The sequence below is a fragment of the Syngnathoides biaculeatus genome, chromosome 12 (genome assembly GCF_019802595.1).
Source record: "Syngnathoides biaculeatus isolate LvHL_M chromosome 12, ASM1980259v1, whole genome shotgun sequence".
Taxonomy (NCBI): domain Eukaryota; kingdom Metazoa; phylum Chordata; class Actinopteri; order Syngnathiformes; family Syngnathidae; genus Syngnathoides; species Syngnathoides biaculeatus.
This window is the reverse complement of record NC_084651.1, coordinates 2,801,601-2,825,452: the sequence shown is the minus strand read 5'-3', so window position 1 is coordinate 2,825,452 and position 23,852 is coordinate 2,801,601. Positions and strand designations below refer to the sequence as shown.

General features: G+C 45.5%; 2 protein-coding genes across 3 annotated transcripts in view; one reads left to right on the top strand and one right to left on the bottom strand.

Annotated features, from left to right (window-relative positions):
* Positions 1–23,852, top strand: part of cdhr1a (cadherin-related family member 1a) — a 287,197-nt gene that overhangs the window by 57,306 nt on the left and 206,039 nt on the right. The window lies entirely within an intron of this gene.
* pax2a (paired box 2a) overlaps positions 4,266–23,852 on the bottom strand; it is a 37,436-nt gene continuing 17,849 nt past the window's right edge. Inside the window, exons 6-10 of the mRNA XM_061837739.1 lie at positions 20,688–20,863; positions 17,116–17,236; positions 8,950–9,051; positions 7,194–7,280; positions 4,266–7,074 (exon numbers count right to left, since the gene is read on the bottom strand). Coding sequence (XP_061693723.1) covers positions 6,998–7,074; positions 7,194–7,280; positions 8,950–9,051; positions 17,116–17,236; positions 20,688–20,863 — 563 coding nt within the window. The 3' untranslated portion in view covers positions 4,266–6,997. The remainder of the gene's footprint in view (positions 7,075–7,193; positions 7,281–8,949; positions 9,052–17,115; positions 17,237–20,687; positions 20,864–23,852) is intronic.

Genomic DNA, 23,852 nt, shown 5'->3' with positions numbered 1-23,852 from the left:
TCCCGTGCAGCGAGATGACGGGACGTCACTTCACCGCCGACGCTCGTCCCGAAGCAACGTGACGCCTCCGCTCCTTGCTGTGGATGTTTACGGGTGATGACGCTCATTGCGCTCAATTCTTACGCATTAGTCGTTCTAAGTATTTTTCTTTTATTTTCTTGATGAATTGGCAGTCGCAAGTAACCTTTCGAGCTGAGGCGATGAGAAGCAACCAAGTACTGTTGTGCCTTGCGACATTTATTTGTGTGACCACGCTTGTAACTCAAGGCACTAACCCCATCTCAAAGGAAGGGGAAGGCCATTAATCTGTTTCATCCACCCCCACAAAAATGAGACCAAAAAACCCCAAAAATGTGTGTAACCATTTTAACAGGAAAAATGCCCCCTTGGAGTATTTTATTTTACAATAAAATATTAACAACATGCAAATAAAACGTAGTTTTGTGTGTCGTAAATTAAGAGCAAATTTAGCAACTATAAAAACTTACCGACAGCAGTCCATCCATCCGTCGTCTTAGCCGCTTAACCTCACAAAGGTTGCAGAAAGTGCTGGAGCCTGTACCAGCTGTCAACGGGCAGGAGGCGGGGTACACCCTGAACTAGTCGCCAGCCAATCGCAGGGCACATGGAGACAAAAAGCCGCACTCACAATCACACCTATCTGCAATTGAGAGTGGCCATTTAATGTTGCGTGTTTTTGGGATGCGGCAGGAAACCGGAGTGCCCGGAGAAAACCCACGCAAGCACAGACAGGGAATACCTGCAAACTCCACACAGGTGGGATGGAACCCGTGACATGAGAACTGTGAGCCCAACGCTTTCCCAGCTGATCCACCGTGCCGCCTACCGACAGCAGTATTATATACAGATGAGATCCAAGACAAATAATGAACGACGAATTGTTGAGCAATTTACGCCCGAGTTATTGACTCCCACCAATGAATATCCTCGTCAAGGATGTTTTTCAACGGGTCGGCGCGAGAAAGTGTCTTGTCTAGCTAGTCTATGAAACTGTAAAACTAACAGAGCCCTGTAGATGGCGCCATTATGACTGAGCGAAATGCCAACTTGTTGGAAGTTGGAGACACGTTACGGAATCTCATAGTTGAACAGGATGTGCTATTTATATTTATGGTAGAAACCGAGTTTGTTTCTCAGTATGTAGTGGAAAGGTTTTGTCATGATGGGGAGAAAAGATGACTTTGTTCACGGCGTGAACGTTCACGGGCATGCAACCCGAGCCAGGCGCCTTTCATCCGTGAATAAATGATTATGTTGGAGTCCATTCTCTTTTTAGTTTTATTTGAATTGTAGTTTAAGGCATCACAAAAGCTGCAAATACTCGCGTCAAGTCGCTGTTTTTTGCTCGACACGTCTCCTTTTCACGTTTTCTCCACTATTTGGTGACACCAACCCGTCCGTCTTCATTGACAAAGAACGAAAGAAAACAAAAAAACTTCACTTTTTTTCCGGTGAAAGTAGAGCGCCTACTTTTTTGATTGGTTAAGTACATATTTTGTCACAGAGCACAATTTTGCACGGGGATCGCTCCTTTGTAAAAAGGCTACAAAGGAATATATTTTAATCGGTATGTTTCCTATTGTGCTTGTATTCCGCACTGCTGTGTACCGTAATATTCTGTTGGTGAACATGCCCGAGATTGTCCGTCAAAAGGGATCCGTCGTCGTCTCTGTAAAGCCTTTTCTTGACAGATTACGAGAGTGTACCGAATGAATCATTCACGTCCGTCCAACTGACTTTACAAGGGACTGCCGTGGCGTACGTCTCGTATCCCTTTAGGACGGTCTTATTCCGTCCGGCGTACTGCATATATTACCAGTGACAGACATGAATCACGGCAAAGAGGCCTCGCTGTAGGGTCTCGGGGAGCCAAGTTGACAATGAGGGTGAAGTGTTTCAGTAAATCTTATGCGAGCCCTTCCGGCCCCTCCGGCAGGGGCCTCCGTGATCGGGTTTGAGGAGGCCCGAGGATGACAGGTGCTTTCCGTAATGCCGAACTGATGAGAGCCAATCAGCGCGGCCCAATTCTGCCGGCTGCGCGCCTCTCGGCCGTTGTTGTCATCTGGCCCGCCAAAGTAAAGATGAGCTTGACTGACAGATGCATCCGGGGTTCACAGTTTATTGGTTTCGACGAGAGAGCCAGATATGCCAATTTAGACAGGCCAGTGACAAAAAGTTCCCATCTAAATGGAATAATTTCACCACTGGGAATTCTCAGCTGGGAGAAGCGCAAGCGTCGGTGTGCATTTGTGTGTTTCGCAGTGGGTGTTTCTAGTTTTTAACAAGGGCTGAATGACAAACACGTCGGACAGTTAGGGGATGACAGGAATAGCGGCTTTTGATGCTTCACGGGGGATCCATGAAATAAACAATAGGCAGAGGATGTGGAGAAATGGAAATCAAAAATGGAGTGGGGCTTTTAGCCTTTGTGCGCAGTGAAACTGGATACATCAATGTGCATCAACGCTCTCTGTTAAAACCGCACAATTGTTCAATATCATAGGATGAAGTGCCGCTTATAGATACAAAAAATGACTGATTCTTCCTCAGGATCAGTCTATGCAGAATCCTCCGTGACGATGGCTCATGGGAAGTGGTCCACATTTTATGTTGTCCCAGTCAGTCGGTCCGAAATTCGCACAACAGCACCCCAAGGTTCCACCGTCGCCATCGAGCAGAAGAGGAGGGGGGTGAAGCGGCTGTAAAACAGGCCAAAATGCAGATGTTTGTTGCAAGGGACAGCGAGAGGGCGTTTTAGTACGATGTGTAGTTGGACTAAATGCAAGAGTATGAAAACAAGTCTTACTGAAAGTTGAGATTGAAACATTTCTCGGCAGTCAACTACATGAATACGAAATAAAAACACTCGTAACGACCACGGAGCAGATGCTAACACTGAGCTAGCAGTGTTGTAAATACGCAACCCGAGCGGAAGTCGGAGCTCCTCACGTGGAATTGATTTATTTACATTCTCTTTGATTGTCTTTATTCAAGTTACAATTCAGTGCCATTCTCTTTTGCAAAAGACATAAAACAATTGTGTTTCTTGGGACCGGAACGGATTAACAGCAATTTGTTTAACTTCAATGGAGAAAACTGATTTGATATAACAATACATTTACATACAGTCAAGCTAATCTCTCGGGACCTTTTTCAAAAAGTACTTTCGCATCAGACCACGTTGACGGTTTACGTATGGAGGCCCAATTTGAGCAGCTATATTTCCCATTGAACTACAAATGACAAAACTGCACAAATTTAGAGTAGAAGATAAAGATTAAAGGGTAAGTTTGTATTGTTGTTGAGACACCTCATACTAAAAAAGTACAGCGAATACTCAGTCCTCGAACATCTCCGTTCTCGAACAAATCGGTTTTCGAATGAAAATCCGTACTGGAAAGCCCTGGACAAAGCTCGGAAATAACACAACGCGCGTGGCCCGACCAGCTGACCCACGACGCGGGTTGTTATTGTGAATTCGGTGGCTACATTTTTAATGGGAAATATCAATTCGGTTTTTGAAACAAATCGCTTCTTGAACCACCTTCTGGAACGGATTGTGGTCGACAACCGAGGTTGTACTGTATTTAGAAGTGCGGGATAAACTTTGTATGTGTCGGGGAAATAGTACAATGTGTGTGTTGTGAAAAAATGTTGCAGTTCATTGAGTGAAGGGGAAATTCTATGTAAAAAAAAAAAAAAAAAAAAAAAGTCACTGACGTTGAGGTCTTGGTGCTTTTCTTAGGTGTAGATCTACAAATAGTTTTGTGGTCGAAAGCCCTTACACCGCCTTGTTTTTGTTGTTTTAAAGAAAGAAAAATAAATCAAGAAATTATCACATCTTTGGGGAAATGAACAATTTTCTACTGCTGATTATTCAAGAACGGAAAAAGCTCCCAAAACATTTTTTTTTCTCTGCCTGTGAGTCTAGTGAGCGTACTCTTTCTTTGGTAGGTTCAGTGCTTATATTGTAATGAAAAACAATATTCTGCAGGCCATGAAAGATACGTCAAAATGCTATGAAGGAGTAGGAGTACCTTTGCTACGTCTGCCGTCTACCCTTTTCAATTTCTTCTCCTCTATTGGGGAAAAAGAGCCATCCATTGCTCTAGCGTCATATCCTCCCGAAATCCGAATACGAGTTTCAGCCCAATGAGACGCGAGAGTCGCCGAGTGACATATAAAAGAATTTATTTCTCATGTGCACAAAAGGAATTGGAACAGAAGTGAAACAGAGCAATGATTGAGGCCACAGGGCTTTCCATATAGATTTTCTCCTCAAAAATCCTTTTTTCGTTTTTCCATGTCCACGACACATCGCCTGCGTCATCGTTACAACAGAGCCACATCCTCACAGGTGCTCCGCTTAGCACAGCTAAGATTCCCGACTAAATGGTGGCGGCAGTCTGTTTCTCCGACATCGTCATGTTTACCGGAGGATGTACAGTTTTACTAGTAGGAAGGAATGAGATGGATGCGTCTATACATTGAGAGCTGACTGAATTGGATGAACTCAATGATCACAACATCTAGAAATGGCCGACGGGACAACAGTAGAGTTGCTATTTTTTTTTTTTGTTGGGGGTTTTTTTTTCTTTTTTTTTGGTCTTTTTTTTTTTTATTGACACGGACTAACCCTCGCTGAAAGGAACATTCTTCGACACCGCGCTCCTTTTCCCCACAGAAGCGTTAGTTCGAGGCTCGGCAACAAAAGATGATACAGAAAAGCCATTGAACTTGTTGCATAGTGACATAAAACATCGTTATGGCATTATCATGGACGGGAAATAACAAGGGCAGCCTACAGTTCTGCGGTTAGCCTGCTACAAACGGCACGTAGCCCCGGCGCTTTACACAGCAGTTGCGCCGTCGGCTACGGCGCGACGTGACAATTAAGACACACGAAAATGCATCGGTCTGTTTTATCTACAAAGGGAGCCGGTTCAATAGTGTGATACTGCGACAGTATTTACAAAGAATTGTCTTCACAATATTCACAAGTCATTCGACAAAGCAGTGGAACACAATTGTCGCCGGATGTCACCTCGTCCGTCGTCGGCGCCGGCACGTTTTGCTCGTTTTCGAAGGTAATACTGCTTCGTTACGCTCACGTACACTGTAAATAAAATATTAAATATCAAACTAAGTCTTTGGCAAATGTAGTTAAAAGTACATTCACAAAATAGTCAAACAAAAGGAACAAGGGTTTTTCTTTCAGTCCACAGCGAGAGTTAAATGCGAGGCAAAGAATGGCGGCGTGTATGTCTTCGATGCCGTAGGTGAAGGTGAACAAATCGTTTTATAAGGCATACGTCGAAGCTAATTTACAGTCGGTATGCTCAACTGTAGGCATCTAGTGGTGCGACCGAGTTGGTGAACAGGATTTTTTTTAGTGGAGCCAAGGAGCTATGGCTTACAAAGTCCACTGAGTTCTACTGATGTCCATGCACACCATAAATTCAAAAGATTCCCAAAAAAAAAAACAAAAACAAAAAAAAACCATTTTCTGAATTTGGAAAAGAAAACAAATCGGTTGTTCACGGACAGAGTGGAATATTAGCAACGTGTGACAACTACGCTCAAAACCGGTGCATTTTCCTTGGTAACATCATTTGTAACAGAAAAAAATAATTTAACATTTAAAAATTCCAAGTTGACATTTGTATTTTGAAAAACAATTTACATCTGATTCTTCGCTACATGACGCTGCCGTTTTTTTTTTTTTTTTTTGTGGGCTCAGAAAATGGGGAATCCTTTAGAAGCAACAGAGTCGGGACGTCTCTACGACACACAGCCAGGATGATAATTAACGTCTTTGCAACGGAATCCGCTTTACCGTCAAGCTATTAAACCATTTGTCTCTTATTAATGTCTTTTTGAAGTGAAAAACAAAGACACCACAAAGGAGTGTTGTTAACAACCCTGCCACATTTGACTATGAACTGAACTTTGAAATTCTCCAATCCAAATACCGCGACTACGACCTGAAAAATTGATGCTAGTTTGCCTTCGCATCTCTATATGTTTGCGCTGCAAAAATAGCATCAGTGACTAGAATGCATCCCACTGGGTCGTCGCAGGGTCTTCCATGAGAGGTGCTAGCCACCAGCGCCCCCGATCATGAGTGAACCGGGGTCCTTCCCCTTCCCCTTTCCAGATGGTGGGCAGTGGGCTCATCCTGGTGTCACCTCCTGGGAATTTTCATAATCCACTAAACTGTTCCATTAATTGTGGCATCCAGAGAAGACGCATTTTTGCGGCGTAGGCACAGCTAGCTAGCGGGTTCTAGTGGTAAAAATGGGCCCAGTAGTCGTAACTAAGTTACTCGTGGCTGCGCTAGGTAGCCACTCAAATGAACATAGGTGGTTCGGCTGTTATCTGGTGGGTGAGGGGTGGACTCATGCGGGACGCCGAGGTGTGTCAGAAATCAGGAAAACGGAAATAGTGAAAATTGCTGTGTAATGCATTTACTACAAGTCGGAATTCACGTTACAGGGACTTTAAGAGCTGAAAAATACTGCACTTCATGATGGAAAAGCAACGTGAGGATGGTGTGAATAAAAGACCAACAACAGCAACTAAGAGGCAAAATAAAATCCCACAAGATGTTTTGTTTTTTTTCCACATGGAATCGTCACACGTCTTGAATTTATATTTCATAATATATATATATATATATATATTTATATAATCTCTTCAAAATGATTCTGGAAATGTTCCGGGTGGTGGTTGGGTGGGTGGGGTTCTGTGGGGCAGTGAGGCCGCGATGGTTGCGGTGACTCGTACGGCCCCAAGTGTGTAACGCTGACGCATCGGCGTCCAACCTCGCCGATCCTTCCTCTAGTCCGCGTGACCCGGCGGCTTTTCCGTTAGGTTCTCCCCCTCGCAATTCCCTTTGACCTCAGCGTTTTCTCAGACGGGGACAATACGGAGGCCGAAGCCGCGGCCCTGCAGTTTGAGCTGGTCTCCATGGTAACTAGTGGCGGTCGTAGGCAGCGGCAGCGGTGGGAGGTGCGGAGCCACGGGATGCGGCACTATAATAATAAGGGGAACCTGGAAGTTAACAGAAGAAGAACGAGCCGTTGGAAACCACCATCGTATCCAGATCAGACTTGCTTTTGTAATCTATGACTCTAAATATATTACCTACACGCTATACAAGAGTCACTTACTTAGTAATGCTGGATTGCTGAACCGCCATGCTTCGTTATAAGTAGTGTACTGCGGATGAGAATAAGGGTTTCCAGAAAAGTCCCCTCCTATAGAACAACACACCGGTGGGAAGAAACATTCAGAAAATGATCGTGCAAATATCACAAAAGTTCCATTTGTCCCGTTATGACTTTAATTTGTTTGTTCCATGCTCCTCGCGTGACTGATTTGCCCTTCAATAAACAGCAGAAACTGCATTTGCCGTTTTTTTCAGGCTCTCGAGCAGGTTAGATCTTAACACCAAACCCCCCCCCCACCCCCCCCCGAAACACCCCCCGCCACCCGCGTCTCTAACCCCCTCTCCACGCTCGCTAGTGCTATTGAATGTGAAACTGTCCAAACTTTTAAATGAAAGTGTACATCAATTACTCCCAAAGGCAAGGTTTTCCCAGATATAGGACTTGGAACCCAAAACTCGTCAGTTTTATTTGGGTCGCTGATTGTCAGCGTAAAACGCTGCGAGACGTTTTGTTGATTGTCAATCGGGAACACTTTTTTAAGGAGTTTTTATTAGATTCCGATCCCGACTCCCCAAGAGGGGTTGCGTCAGGAAGGGCATTCGACGTGAAAACTGTGCCAAACAAATATGAGCGTTCATCTGAGATGTCACGCTGTGGCGACCACCAACGCGACAAGCCGAAAGAAACTTACTATCAGATTCCGATCTTTAGTGTTCTTTGTCCTTGGTTTAGGACCAGTCGAACTTCTAAATTCTTGCTGTAAAATGAAGACGGTCTTTCTCTGAAGCAGTTCTCCAAAATTTGAGTCTTTCCATAGTTTTATCCTTGGTCCACAAGTTTCTATAACATGAACATAGACTACACTGAATTTGGCCCACTTTCACCACGCCATATACTTCATTCCAGACGTGTGCATCGGTGTGGGAGAGCTACCACACCAATTGGCATCCCCAATCAAGAGCTAGTCCCAATTTTGACAGTTCCCGTCCGATAGTTTCGGTACTTTTTACAGTCAAAACTGTACCAAACTGAACTGAACTGCTTGGCGGAAACTCGCGTCCTTCTTTTCCTGGAATTGATAGCTGATCGTGCTTCTGCGAATCTGTTGTTCTTTCTCAACCCAGCTTTTCTTTGATCGTTTGCATTGGAGTATGTGGAAGGTGTCCGAGCGATGAAGGGTCTTTTGAGTTCTTCGAGAGCACAATGTACACGCCGGCGTCGTGTGCCGCATCCGCATCCCTGTTTGTCGCGTAACCGGAGCTCATCCCTGAGAGAGATAGTGATTTAAATATTTACAGGCCCTCCACGCCTCTGTGTTGTGACCCTTAACTGTTTGCTATGAACCTGAACTGCAGGTTAAGTAGAGGGGAAAGAGATACGCTCGGCAGCCCCGGGGGGTGTCCGGGGAGGCGAAGAGAGGAGCGAACGCGCTGTTTATCGACTCGACGGGGCCGGTGAGAGCGCGCCGTGCGGACGCGGCGAGGGTAATGAGCGCTGGGAGCTGGAGTGTAACTGAGAGGAACTGTCCTATCTCACGGCCGCTGATTGTGGTGATCGCCTATTGAGTTCGTCTAATGTCCTCGTCCGCGGATGCAAACCGCAATCTAACACGGCCGTAACAAGCTCGCCGCAATCCGGGGCTCTGGTTTCACATTAGTGAACGTGTTCGGAGGCTTTTTTTTTTTTTTTTTTTTGCTTTTGCTTTTGTGTCACAACCTGTAAATCCCATCCACGTAATGACGTGTCCCTCGCTCACCTGGAACCATTCCAGCGAGTGTCGAGGTCGGGTAGCTGCCTTGTCCCGTTGGCGGGACGTGAGGTGGGTACCCTGGTAAGGTGGTGCTCGCCATGTCTCGACCTGCAAAGCCACACAGGACGAAACTGTTTCATTCATCAGTTGAATCGAAAAATCAAGAAGTTACCGTTCTTTTCCGAGCTTCTAACATTTTAGGCCACCACCGCATCACCGCAGCAATAGTCATGTCTTCACCCATACAGATTCTAAAATAAAGAAATGGCCTCTCCGCTGACGTGAGGCCAAACATACGGTGCCAGCAAAGATTGAAATTTACTAACCTCGATTTGACCCCATGCAAATTGGTTGGGGTCAATTTCAAGACGTGATGTTTTACGTCGTCATCGAGAAGGAATAGATTGAATACACCATGTTGCAGTTAATCATTCCCAATCTGCTATATCACAAATTTGGCGTTTCTACAGTATACAGAGGAATTTGAATTTCCATTTACCCAATATTACATTATATGTCAGCATTAGCATTACGCTTCTGGACTTTTGTCTAGACCGAATTACTTGGTTTGTTTGAACATGTCTGTGTTCGAACATACAATGTTTGATTGTCTTTGGCTAGTTGCCTCAGTTTAACAGCGATCTTTAACTGGGAGTGACAAACATCTTGAAGCTAACGCACTGTAACGCTTATTTGAAGAACTGTTCGAACCAGAGTTGGATCAAAGGAAATCATTTCAACAGTGTGTTGTCATAATTACAACACAGGGTACTTTAACAAGCTTACATGTGATGAAAGAGTTTCACCCCTCACACATGCTTTACGAATATTCTTGAATGTATATTTTGGATTGTCACCGACAGTGTCCCCCCGCAACGGGGCGGCTTCGCTGTGTACTGAGAGCACGCAAATGGGCGGATCGCCATCGGCGTATCCCAGGGCATCACGCACGTGACTTTTTGAGCGAGCCCCTTTCAAATTATGACATTTTCTCATCAAGGCCGTTAATAAGCCAACGCTGTAAGCGGCTTTAAAACTGACAGCAGGCCACCGAGAGCAGTCTCTGATCTCTCCTCCGCATTCAGCCCTCTAATTAAATGTGACAGCACCAGGTCCGGCTTGATGAAGAGGGCACACAGGACACAGAGCTACAGGTCCAAAGCAGGGCCGAGCATCAGCCCCTCTGCCTCTGCGTCAGCCCCCCTACCCCGACCTTCTCCCCAATTTGGCCTCCTGTCGCCCCCCTCAGACGTTGGGCCCGTCACGAGGCAAGAAGGTCCAGGAGGCCCATTGTTAAGCCCAGAGACGAGCGAAAGGTCATACCAGTAGAAAAGCAGGGTGAAACTGGGGGAGAGGGTAGTTAGTGGTAATGAGCGGGAAGCACGATTGCTTCTGTATAAACAAAAGTAATAAAGCAGGAAAGTTTGGTGTGTGTGTGTGCGCGTGCTTCTTCTCGGCAGATTCAGATAAATCTAAAATAAATGGCTTAGTTATTATAATTGAATGCAAATTGGATCGGGTTATATGGGGCCTTAAAGCTGTACCTGCTATAAATTCCTGGCTGGCAAAGTGACTGTAGCGAGGGCCACGGGCAGGGGAGACGTCTACAGAGAGGCTCCGCCGGTGGGACGTGATGCCAGCTAGATACGAGTCCCCGACTGGGGAGGGATGGGCGGGGGGGGGGGGGGGGGTGAAGGGGCCAAACGATGCCGCGTGCTATAAAAACTATGTGGAGAGGTGAGAAGTTCCTTTACGGGGATCAGCGAGGGATTATCTTATCTGGGCTGGTCGGCAGCCAATCGTAAGGCTCACATAGACAACCAATCGTTCACGCTCACATTTATGATCCGTAAGTGCAAAAACTCATCATACCAAATCATATCAAAAATAGTTATTTCTAGTCAACACTCATCTGATTCTAGTTAAAGTAAGAGTCGTCACCTCAAGTGTAACTTTTTTTTTTTTTTTTAGACAATTTTCACTTGTTTCAGGCGTAATTTCACTGGAAACAAGCATAGACTGTTGTCATTTTAATTATAAGAATTAAAAAATAACTTCCTCCACTGACATTTTCCCCCAATTATTTCAGATAAAAATGAGCTTGAAGCGAGGGAAAATTGTCCAAAAACAAGTTCTTTCTTATTGTAAGTCTAATCAAATGAGCATAGACTAGAAATAGGAAAAATAATCTTAGAAATATTTGTTTTTGCAGACTACTATAAAGTAAGCACCCTCAGATAACCCAAACAACGTTGGGGAGTACATGCGAACAACAACAACAAAAAGGCCACAACAAATGCACTATGATGCACCATTGCTGACTGTATTTATATATATTTTTTTATACAAATCTTACTGGGTCAAAACAATCTGATAGGAACAAGCACACTTTGCCATTTTCTTTATTTACATCCAGCAGCTGCCAATGACACGCGAAAACGTACAGCAGGTGAAACATTGCGGCAACGATCGAGCCGGCTAACAGGCGAAAAGCATTTTCCCCGAAAGTTATGAATTTGTAAAACGGCGGCGGGCTCGCCCAACCGGCATCGTCTCACGGCCGGTTTCTCCCGACAAATAACGGCGCGATTGGCTCGCGGAAAGCATCCCGACGCCGCGCTTTGATCTCATTTGGCTCGATGAGCCTCGGCGTCTTTCATTTCCGCCGACTTCGCCTCCCCGACCTATGCAATCAATGTACGCTCTGTGTCGGACTCTTTGCGCGTCTGCCGCAGAGCCTCCTCTGTTGGCCGGCCGGGGCCTGCGGGGAGGGGGGCGGCTCTTTCCCGACGCCATGATAGGCTCATTAGCTGCTTCCCCGCATCATTGTTGTTTTACAACAAGACTGTGTGTTGCGATTCCTCATTAAGATAAGGGCCGCTCTATGGAAGAGGCGATGCAGCCCCGTCAGCACTATCAACCTAATGCCAGAGAATCAGGCAATGTAACTGACTGCTTTCCCATAGAATCCCACAGTGGGCTTTCCAAATCTCATTTAGCCTTCTTCGCACCTCCCTTTTGTGCAGCTGTTAACAGCGCTGTGAATTCTGTACATACAAAAAGAAACTGCATCCTTTTTTTTTTTTTTTTTGGGTGCTTGCGATCAAATCATTACTGCGCAGTTGAGATGAATACGAGACAGAAGCCGATTTAATTGGCCTATCCTAGTCTGTCACATAAACGACCAGAAAGCGCAGTCCGCTGAAAGGATTATTGCAATGACGCGCTTTCCTCTCTTCCGCTAATTATGTATGTCTCTTTAACGCTTTCAAATTCGCCACATTTCAAGGATTGTGCGCTTAACAGCTCGTGTTAGCCATTAGCGCTCGCTAGTTTGATATCATTGTTACTTTCACCTTGAGTTACATTATCATCAGCTCGCTCTTGAAATCCAGAGCCGCCCTGAAATATGGAAGTCGCGGAGCAGACATACAGTTTTGACGAAGGTTGCCGAGCTGGGGATATCTCAAACATCCCCACGCGCACACCCGCGGTCTTCTGTTTTCTCAACACCCGACCAACCGTTGTCAAACAACTTACCGATAGCAACGCTTCGTTCGAGATCAGTGAACTCTGAAACTAATCAGACACGGTGTTGCTTATTGTCCTGGAGATGAGGCTGAGCCCCGGGTAAAGGGAGCCTGTCAAATCACAGGCCCTGATGATGGAGGTGGAAGATAAACTCGGGGTCCTTTGGGACGCTTCCCCTCAACAAACGCATCTCGAATAGACCGGTGGTGCTATAGAGTTCTCCAGCATGTCTCGACCGCGCAACTGACGCTTCGCGCACAGACCTCATCAAGCGTAGAAATGGACTGTTAAGAACCTACAGCAGCCTTGTGAGTGATGCGTTCACAACGTAGCTGCAGTAGTCTTCTCTCAAGTGAGCATTTCATCCTTAAACACACTCCAAGGAACTTTGGAGAACCAAACCACTTTCTGGCTTTTCCCCACCGTCTTCAAAGACCGTGTCTGAAGTTAGTTGGTTCCTACATACTGTACGCAGCCTAAAGTCTACATATGTTATGTTAGGTGAGCGTTTGCTTTTCAAAATATAGTGCAGAAAATCTGCTGTAGTGCGAGACCCTATCAACTTAAAGATATACATATTTGCACACACACTGGTACCCAGTTTAATGTGTATGCATACATGTACCTTTAAAAGGCGGGACCTGTCGGTCTGGCGTGAGCCGTTTGTGTTTCACACTAATAAATGGCTGAAAACTGCATTCTTGACGGTGGCTCTCTTTTGCCCACACGTGATGGCATTACAGTCAGTGAAAATACTCTAAAATCCCAATAAAAACAATCGCTAAAAACACAAACCAGAAACCGGGAGAATACTCTCTACCTAGGAGCATATTAGAGCAAGAACACAAAATTGAAATTCTTCATTTACAGGGTTTACGTAGTTCATCGTGAGCAGCGTATTTAAAGGTTAATGTGCAGTTGTGGGGGGCGATATAAACATTCATCAGAGTCGCGCCTGAGCTGAGACAAGCCGTCAGCCACTTGATTTCTCTGCAGGTTAGATGGATGCTTGCCACCCCGGCAGAGAATAACAGGTGATGCCCCCCAAAAATGATTGGACTATCAGACAAAACCATCTGGAAGTCAGATTTTTTTTTTTTTTTTTTTTACACATCTACTTCAACATTGGTGTGAAGTTTGTAAAACCGATTCATCAGACACACAAATAGAAAATACAAAATGTCATCAGTCTTGCTGAGTTTTCGAGAACATTCTCAAACGAGCTCGACGGGATTTGTAGCGTTTACTGTTTTTCGAGATGTACCCCACCTCTCAGCGAAAGTCGGCACTCCAGAAAAATGCACTTTTACTTCAGTTAAGCGTTTCTAAACTGCTGTGGTTTAAGAGCCAAAGACCAAGCATTAATTACGAGCTCATGCTCTACCCAAGAACTGATCAGTTCACAGTCATTTTCGGTAAAGGTTGTATCGAGGCTTCTCCTTTGGACTTCTCCAGCCACCTATCAATGTGCTCTCATAAAACTACAGTCATAATTTGGACTGAAACTCAACCTTTAGATCAGTGATCCTAAACCATTTCTGCACTCCAGATAAATACAAACAAATGCTTAGTTCTACAATTTCCAGAAGGTTTTAAGTTCTCATGAGCACACCTCGCATTAACGGGGAGAATATTTTGTCGCCGAAAATGGAGATTCCCTTCACTTTTCTGAAGTTGTTCATAGCCATTGGGACCGTGGTCCCGTTGCCGCTGGTATGAATATTTTATGACTAATCCAAGTTGAAGCTAGCGAGGCAAGTCTAATCGCAATGAACTCTGGGAAGTGCGAGAGGTCATCACCCCACGAGTCACGGAGACGGACCTTCTAGCACACTGCAACTTTCTCAAACCCGCCTCCACGCTAAAAAAAAAAAGTTTGTACTGGTACCGGTCAAATTGTAGCCGCAACGTGATCACCATCCCGCAAATATCGACAGTGACCAACTCGGGGAGTCCAGTGCACACAATCAACCAATAATGGTGGACAAACTGCACAGGCAATACACTGCAAATATAATATTGGACAATGAAAATGGCATATTTTGCTTTTTTTGTACATTGTAATAAATTCTTTGATTAAATTGCTCTGCATGTGTACAAAGTGCAGGGGGAAATGCCACTTTCCTTACAGACCATCGCTTCCACTTACAGTTTTCAGGTAAACCGAGAACGCTATCGCTACTGCAACCTTGGAAGACAAACTTCAGCTATTCATTAATCATTCATCTTTAATAGATTATGCAAATCTCGGGACATAAAAATCAACACGATCAATAACAGTGTGGATTTTAATTAGGAGCAGAAAACATTTCAAGAATGAATATAATCTCGTCGCTGCCGCTCCGGTACGGGAGAATAATTTATTGATAATTGGATGCCAGCCCAAGTGAGCGAGGTAATTTAGTATTTTTTTTTTTCTCCTCCAGCCTTGGCATACATTCCTTTTTTTTTTTGCTCATATCATACGCTAACTACCAAGAGCCAATCAATCCTCGCATTGAAAAAAAATGAAGTCATAAAAGCGATCTGAAATGAACATCTCAGTCTAATGTCTGAAATGACCGCATCAAGCTTTGTTGACTTGAAACGAAGTTTTATCGTTAAGCCTTTACATTCGGGAGCCCCGGGAGAAAAGAAGAAGGGATGGGGGGGGGGGGGGGAGTACACCTTTCTTCTCCTGAGGCCCAACTTTTCTCTGCAAATCCACCTCCTACATACTCTGGAGGAAAAAGGGAGTCTTTTCTTTTCTGGGCTGGGGTGTGTGGGGGGGGGGCTGCGGGGATCATTTGAGAAGGGCCGAGGCAGTTTTCAATCATGCTGTCCTTGTCTTTACTTCTCTATGCTACAGAATTATGGGAGTTTAAAAAAAAAAAAAAAAAAAAAAAGCACATTATTCCCAGTAAAGCTTAACCTCTGACGGAAAGAACTTCTGCGTTGAAGCAATATTTCAACTAACGCGCACCCATCAAAAGCTCCACGAAGCCAGAGCACATTCTAAACTGCGGTTATGTGACGCGGCGATGACAAGCTTTTTTATTACTCCGCACCTGCTATTACCTGCTGTCTTGCAAGTGTCCAAACTTTGGCCCGGGAGCCGTTTGCGGTCTCCAATTTATTTTGAGATCCGAGATGACGGTCGGATTATTTTTTTTTATTTGACTTTATGATGCCGTTGAATTCAACTCACGCCACAGCAGGATGTAGTTTGGTATAATAATCAAATCTACAAAAAAGATACTTTAAGTTTTTTAATGTGATTCCCAATTGAAGTTTACTGTCAAACTAAACATCAAATGAAAAGAATATGCTGGGTATTTCAAACCCGCACATCTGCTATCTTAATGCTAACACATAACGAGAAATGCCATAGACGTGAAGTCTGGCAATATAAAAATATTCGGACGGATTATTTATCCTCTGCAACAATTGATTTACTGCAGATTACTGAGTCGCAATAGTTGACTAAAAGGCCTCTTTTGTCTATATTACTGTATTATGCTGCTGCCTGGTGGCCCGGTTGCACACAACAGAAGAAGCTAAAGTTAGTTAAAAGTACAATCTTACATAGCGTGCCACTTTCACACACAAACACTACATTTTTTTTCAGGATTTATTATTTTTTTTTAAATAGCTGCAGTGACGGATTAACGGTATTTCCATTCATTTCAATGGGGATCAAAGATTTGAGATAAAGTATCCGAGTGAAAGGCACGGTCATGCAACAAATTAACAAATGTATCTCAAAGCACTGCTGTAACCACTGCATTGAAACATTTAATTGATCGATGAATTGGATTGAGCAATTTTTTTTCTTCCTCAATGTCATCCTGGAGGTAAAAGTCCAGACACCCCTGGCGTGGGTCTTTCGAAGCAATTCTGCTTCTTGCTTTCCTTTCCCAGCGTTTAATCTTTATTAGGGTCTTAGTCTCTTCTCTTCACAATGAGAACAGGCAGCCAGCCGCCGCGTTTTACTGCGGCCGCTGTCAATCAGCAGGCTATCATAGCCTTTGATGACAAGCGGGGTGTCGCGGTGAGAACAGCAGCTGTCTCTTAGGCGAAGTGTTCTCCCTCAATCTGTTAGCGGGCCGATCCGGCTCGAACACCGGCAGCATGTTAAAAGGCCCCGCGTAGGAATCCAGCAAACCGGGATCATATCAAGCTCGAGTCTGTTCCGAAAGAAAGATAACTCCGGTCGTAACAATTTAACATCGCCGGATAATGCGCATGCCATAAGGAAGAGGTAGTCAGTAGGGAGGTTGATGCACGTAGGCGTGAGAGGTTGGGAATAGTCAATCGTGGAAAGGCTTGTGTTTATCTCCTAAGCTTTAAACTTTAATCTCTAATGTTCAAGAATATGGCTAATTATCACTGTTATCATGCTGTGTTATTGGCGGCCATAAACGCTATTTTTAGCCATCAGCTGTTACTACGTTGATAGTGCACACTAAAGGCTCCTTTAATGGAAAATGGAATGAGTTGGAACGTCGGTGGGAAAGCAACAAAAACACGCTTCTGGAAAATTGTATGGCTTGACGATCAAAGGGGGATTTAAAAAAAAAAAAGGGGTGGGAGGTGGTTGGGGGCTGTAAACGGGATGTTTACGGTGCGCAGCGGAAGGAGGGCCGGTCGGTCGGACTGTACCTGTCACAACCGAGTAGCTCTGAGAGACGCTGGAGGCGAGGTCGGAGCTGCCGCTGCTGGAGAGGCTCGGTTTCACGTCTTCCAGGCCGGCGTTCAGGGACGGGAGGGAGTACTCGTTCGCCTGTGCAGATGAAGAACAAACACAAGTAACAAAAGGGCTCCTTGCGCAATTTAGAACCGGGTGGATCGTTCCGCTGAAGCAGTGGCAAACTGCATCCCGGGGAAATAGAAGTTATAAATCTACAGGAAAATCATTTACGCAACGTGTCCTGCACATTGATTTGATTGCACGTTTAATAAATACAAATTAAAAGATTCATTTTTAACAGCACTGGAAACATAGCATTTGTTGCTTGTGAGTGCGTCCCAAAAAAATTACACTTTAGCATCAAATCTAACGAAAATAAAAATTCTTTGGAAAAGTTTCTTTCTTTTACATATTTATATTACTCTACATCCCAATTACCCTTTAAGTTTTCAGAACAGCCTCGGTTCTCGAACGTCCCCGTTCTCGAACAAATGGGTTTTGAATGAAAAATTTTGAGATTTTTTTTTTTTTTTATGCTTCAGTTTTCAAACGAAAATCTGTACTCGAACGCCCCCAACAAAAAAACGTAAATAAGAGAAACGCGCGCGGCCAGACCAGCTGACCCACGACGCGCTTTGTTGTGAATTCCCACCCCTACGAAAAAGCCCGAAAATAACAGAACGCACAGCCCGACCAGCTGACACACCCACGACGCGCTTTGTTATTGTCGGTTCGAACGAACCCCCTAAAAAAACCCCGAATTTAACATTCATGCGGCGGTTGATTCGACTTTCGAACAAATCGGTTTTCGAACCGCCTTCTAGAACGGATTGCGCTCGAGAACCGTGGCTCTACTGTATTTTCTCCAGTCAAAAACGTTTGTCCCTCGCTACTCGTCAAACTCCAATTAGCAAAGGGGTAGTTTTATAGTTTCTATATTACTTATCCATTTTTTTAAAACTAGGAATGTGTGGTGCTGTATCGGGTAATTTCGCTTTACAATACCGATTTGGTGTCTACCAACCAATCACGATAATGCTCGTCGATGATGTCGTCATATTTGCCTCAGTTCGAAAATGGCTTCACGCAAACCTGCCGTGGAGCTGGAGGAGCTGCCAGCTGTGCTTGCGTTTACGTCCTCTTCCCTGCTGCTCAGGAACTACCCTGAAAATGCTACGCTAACTTGGGCCAAAACAGCTACTGCTCGCCAAACACTGTCCGTCCCAAAGTCACAATTAGAAATAAGCTACACTTCCAACAAGTATTATCAGTAAAGGATTAAGAGGAATAGCTAACCGTGGGACGCTGCCGAGCAGCGAGAGAGAACAGGAAAAGACAGCGAAGGCATGCTAGCTCTGAAGCTAACATGAACGTAGAGGCGCGAAACACCTGAATAAGCGCTTAAGTGGTGCGCTACACTTTTAACAGAAGTCTGGCTGAAACTGATTTACAGCAGAGAGCAAATTAGCCGGTAAACGAATGTGTCTTGAGAGAAAATAATACAACAGCTGCACAGCAAGCGTACGCATCTGAAAACGAGAAATGAATTATGCAAACTTCAGCGAAAAGAAGCCTATAGGGTCAAAATTATAATTCTGTGAAGTACATAAAATAATTTGAATATCAGCAATGTTATATTGTTTTTGCACTTTTTTATATGTGCAATAAATGTTGCTTGTTTTTTTTTTTTTTTTTTTTTTTACTATTTTTCTTTTAAAATTTGTTTAGCTTTGCGATCGGGACTCTGTAACCCATTTGTACAATATTGACACTTGTGTTTAAATTGTAAATGGATTTTTTTTTCCCCTTCAAGTTATTCAAAGCGTTTCAAAAGCGTCTCCTCATCCGTATACTGTTGTACTGTTCAGTATCTTGCTCGAGGACACTTCGAAATGCTCACGAGAGCTGAGCGTGGAACCCGCAGCCTTTTTTGGTTTGGAGACGACGGCATTACAAGCCGAGCCTTGCCATTTCGGTGAAGGGATTTAATTTTTTTTTAGCACGATATGAATCTGAGTCTGTTTTGCAGAGACTGTGGAATTCTCCGTCCTCCTTCCGGATAGCAGTTCCTGCGACAACACTCCCGCCCTCGCGCTCGCCGCGCTTTTACCGAGCCCCGAGTGATGTATGCACGCATTAGGCCTTGTCTGAAGGAGAAGGAAGGAAGGAAGGCAGGCAGGCAGGCAGGCAGTAGAAGCAGAGCGCGGGATGAGAGAGGGATTGGGAGAAGAGTGAAAGGACGGAGTGTCAGCTGGTGCTTTGTGCTCCACTGCAGTCATCCCTGTGACCAGTCAAGGGAGGAGACATTCAGGGCTTTGTTGCAGGAGAGACATGTGGTTGTGGTTTTTAAAGGAGCATAACCCTCCTCCCCCCCCCCCAAAAAAAAAAAGAAAAATAAATTTAAAAAAATACCGTCGTGCTTTATCTCTAAGACGCCTAAAAGTGGGTTGATAAAACATCTTTTTAATCTGGAATTAACATTTGCTGGAGGCACACGGCGACGTTATTTATTTGCCTTGAAAAGCAGAATTGCATTGATCTCCTTTTGAGGTGATGCGATGACACTTCCCGGCCGGCCTCTTCTTCAAGGGGATAAGTGTGCGTGCACAGTGCTCGTATCAGAGGGCATCTGTTTGTCTCAATGGGACGGGGGTCCCTCAGGGGCGAGCCGGTGACCCCGGCCTTGTCCGCCTCTATCCCAGATAAACTCTAATTGTCTGCTTACAACTGTTCCCTGGCACTAGGCTGGATGTTCCTCTCTATTCCGCCGGGCCTCCGCAGCACAAGAGGCATTTTGTCATGCAGATGAGCCGGTGGGCAGGGCCAGGGACGGGGGTGGGGGGGCCGGGCGGAGGGCGAGTGGCGAGCGCGGCGGGGCCTGAATGACCCGACCACATGGCTGCCAGAAGTGTGGGAGGGATGAGGCCTATTGAGAGCGACCTCTTCAAAATGGCTTTTTAATGCTCTGACGCAGACACCAGACAAGCCCCTTAATAGCGAGTGTGCGCCACCTTTTCAGCACTTTCAGAAAAGTGGTGGTGGTGGGGGGGGGGGGGGGAGCCGCACACAAAGAGTGCAAATCAACCTGATTAATATTGCCCTAAATTAAAACTGATTTTTCTGGACCCAATTCTGATGCCATTTTTAGGCCCCCTCCCCACCTTCCCGCTGCCTTTTTAATACGTTCTCCTCCGCTCTTTGTGATTGCAAGTCATTTCCAATTCGTTTTGGTATTGATCTCGCCGTAGAAATCACTTTGGTAATTAGCTGCATTAGGGACTGTACGGCGGGGGCCGCGGGGCTGTCCCCCTGATTTATCGCCGCTGTAATTCTCAGCGATTGCGCAGAGATGAAAATGAACTCAATTAGGGCAGCGCTCAGGCTGCCCGGGCACGCACCCACATAGAGTTGGTACGGCGAAATTAATAGTCTCTTGTTGTTTAACTCTGGGAATAATGTAAATAAAGGTTAGCCACGATAAACGGGCTGTAGGTCTTATTCAGCTCTCACGAAAAATCCGCAGGAAATACGCAAATAAACCCACCTGCTCGGGTTTGATGTGTTCGGAAGTAGGGAAGACGTCCGGGTAGGACGGGCGTTCGAACACGCGGTCCAGGGCCTCCAACTGCTGCTGGGTGAACGCGTCCGCCCGCAGGTGCTTCCTTAAACTCTCCACGCTGCCCTGAGAGTCGCTGCCTGGGCCCGAGCCGTCAGAACCGCCTAAAAATGTGAAGTGAAGGACAATGTTTGACTTTGCGCTGTAAGGCTCCACTTTGTGATTTTTACAAGTTTGCTTTCTTCATTGAGGTTTTTGTGGATGACCTTGACCTGCTTCGACCGAGATGTATTTTCGAAACTGCGTCGGTATTTCTGGACACCGGTTCAGGCCGTACCCTGCCTCCCGCCCAAAGATAGCCGCGATAGTCTCCGGCGCTCCCGCCACGCTTGTGAGAATAGGCGGCTCAGATAAATGGATGGATGAATTGTCAAAGTGAGTTAAAAATGAGCGAGACAAGTACGCTGTTAGGCAAACGATATGCGGAGAAAAATTCAGGCCCAATTTTAATCAGCAGCCTCCCTTCTTGTTATCGAGGAATATTTTATTCAACGTGCTTAAGGGTTGTGCTTGATGGTGCTTTATCTGTAAAATAACACTTTTTGCGGTGTCTTTTAATGAAACGTGATCATTTCTCAACAAAATACACTCAGTTCATGCCGCACTGAGATTTTTCCTTTGACCTAGATTTTTTTTTTTATCCAAATATTTACCGTCAGTATGGCTCCACCACCGCGTGATTGCAGGTGAGTAAACGACCGATTTACATCCATAATCCATCGAAAGCGCTTGCACACCAGGCCATTACAGCGACAGAAACGGAAACTGCTTCCACCCGAGACTGTGAAACTTTGGCGCATCTCTTTTGGGATTTCCGTCTGTTTATCAGCTCCTATACGAAATGTTGGTGTGGAGGGCATGTTGGCGATCTCTGCCCATCCCAGAGACTTTTAAAAGGTGAAGGCCGAGTTCTCGCCGATCGAGTTTGCAAGGATTTTGTCTAGAGAATTAAGATTTAGGGAGGACAAATATGTCCGGCGGAGCAAGCCGTGCTGCTGATACTTTTGCCTTCGTAGCGTATGTTCCCAAAAGCTGAGCCTTTGGAGGTCCCACCTCAGTGACAAGCCACCGAACCCCCAGCCACTAGGAAATACATTTTTTTTTTTTTTACAGAAGCTTTCAGCCTTCCATATCCCAGGAGTCTTTGTGAGATAAGCACCAGCAAACGCGTTTTGGAGCAAAACGGGAATGAGAGTGATGGCACCGAGAGCAGCAGCAGTAAATTGCGAAGGGCAACAACCTGCATGTCTGCTTTTTTTTTTTTTTTTATCTACCTCGACTCTGCCTCGTACACTCGGGCGGCTCCCGCGTCCTCCACCTCTCCTCGGCGGCCGCCATCAGCGCGGTCATCATGTGATAGGTCCACGGTAATTGATGGATTACCTTCAGCGCAAATATATACTTGTAAAGGAGAGCGAGCTGGGGAGTGGGTGGCAGGGAATATGAGGGGCCTTCAGGGTCATAAGTCAGGATTACCTCTCGCGCGCGCGCACACACAAAAGTGAAATCCTCTCACACGTTTGTAATCCTTTCCCACATCATACTAAAATATGGTCAGGTAGTTTCAGTCGTGGCTATGAGAGAGAAAACACTCAACAGTGTGTGTGCCTTTGTGTGCCTGAGATGATTAGAAATAGCATTTCAGTCGTCTCGTTGAGCGTTTTAGTTGCACGTGAAAATGAAAAAAACATTTCAGTCGTGCGTGTGAGAGAGCATTTGATTTGTGTGTGAGAGCATTTCAGTTGTTTGCGTTTGAGGATTGGAATAGTGTCTATGATTTGGAATAATATTCAGTGGTTTGTGTGAGATTGTTTCAGCACTGTGAGTGTGTATGAGAGCATTTCAGTGTTGCGTATGAAAGTATTTCAATAGTGTGTGTGTGAGACTGATCCAGATGCCTGTGAGTCTTGTGTGTGAGAGCGTTTTGATAGTATGTGTGAAAGCCTTCCAGCCGTGTGTGTCTGAGGGTTTCGGTAGTGCGTGAGTGTTTCAGTTCGTGTCTGTTTGAGTATTTCGTTGTTTTGCGGGAGAGCGTTTGAGGTTTGTGTATGAGAGGCTTTCAGTTGTGTGTGTGATCATTTCAGTTTTTCGTGTATGGGCACTGGAATAGTGTGTATGAATGTGAAAAATATTCTATGGTTTGTGTGAGATTGTTTTTGCACTGTGAGTGTGCATGACAGCATTTCAGTGTTGCGTAGTGTGCGCATGAGACTGATCCAGATGCCTGTGAGTCTTGTGTGTGAGAGCGTTTTGGTAGTATGCGTGAAAGCTTTTCAGCAGTGTGTGTCTGAGGGTTTCGGTAATGGGTGAGTGTTTCAGTTCGTATCTCTTTGAGTATTTCGTTGTTTTGCGTGAGAGCGTTTGAGGTTTGTGTATGAGAGGCTTTCAGTTTTTTTTCGCGTGAGAGCTAATCCGGAATTTTGTCCCCTGATGGACCCTCATAAGAAAGCGCGCCTTGCGTTCACGTCGGCGGCCTCCCATTCTGTCAGCGGGAAATGGAGAGCCATTATTTAACGCAACAATTTCCTCCCGAACGTCTTCCCCTTCCCAGCTCCTCCCGCATATTGCCTGTCCACCCCCCCCCCCCCCGCCGGAAATCGGAATGGAGTGGAGGCGGTCCGAAAGAGGACGGGGCGCCCGGGGGCAAGCGTATGCATTTCCTCACATAGTCACCGTCTATATAAACAAATGAGCCCGTGTTCTGACTCGCGACCTCCGATCCCCATCCGCCGCAGCCGTAGCACACTCATCATCTCCGGACCCCGCAAAAACCAGAATCTGCAGGTCAAACCTCCACCCGGCGTTCTAGTCCGGGGAGTACTCTCCCCACTCGACTGCCCCGCTTCCATCCGCCCTCCTTCCCTTCCTCCGCCAACAGCGGATGAGGGTTTTAGCTCCCGTACAAATCTGTCATTCTAAATTTGCAGCAGATTATGTTCTCTCCCGGGCGAGCCGCCGGTGATATATGATATGCAAGTCCACTATTGATTGCCTGATCTGCCAGCGCAGGAGGGAGGCGAAATGAACTTGGAATGAACACCATGCCTCAACTCATTGTGCGTATAATACTCTACTTAATCCCACATTTTTCTG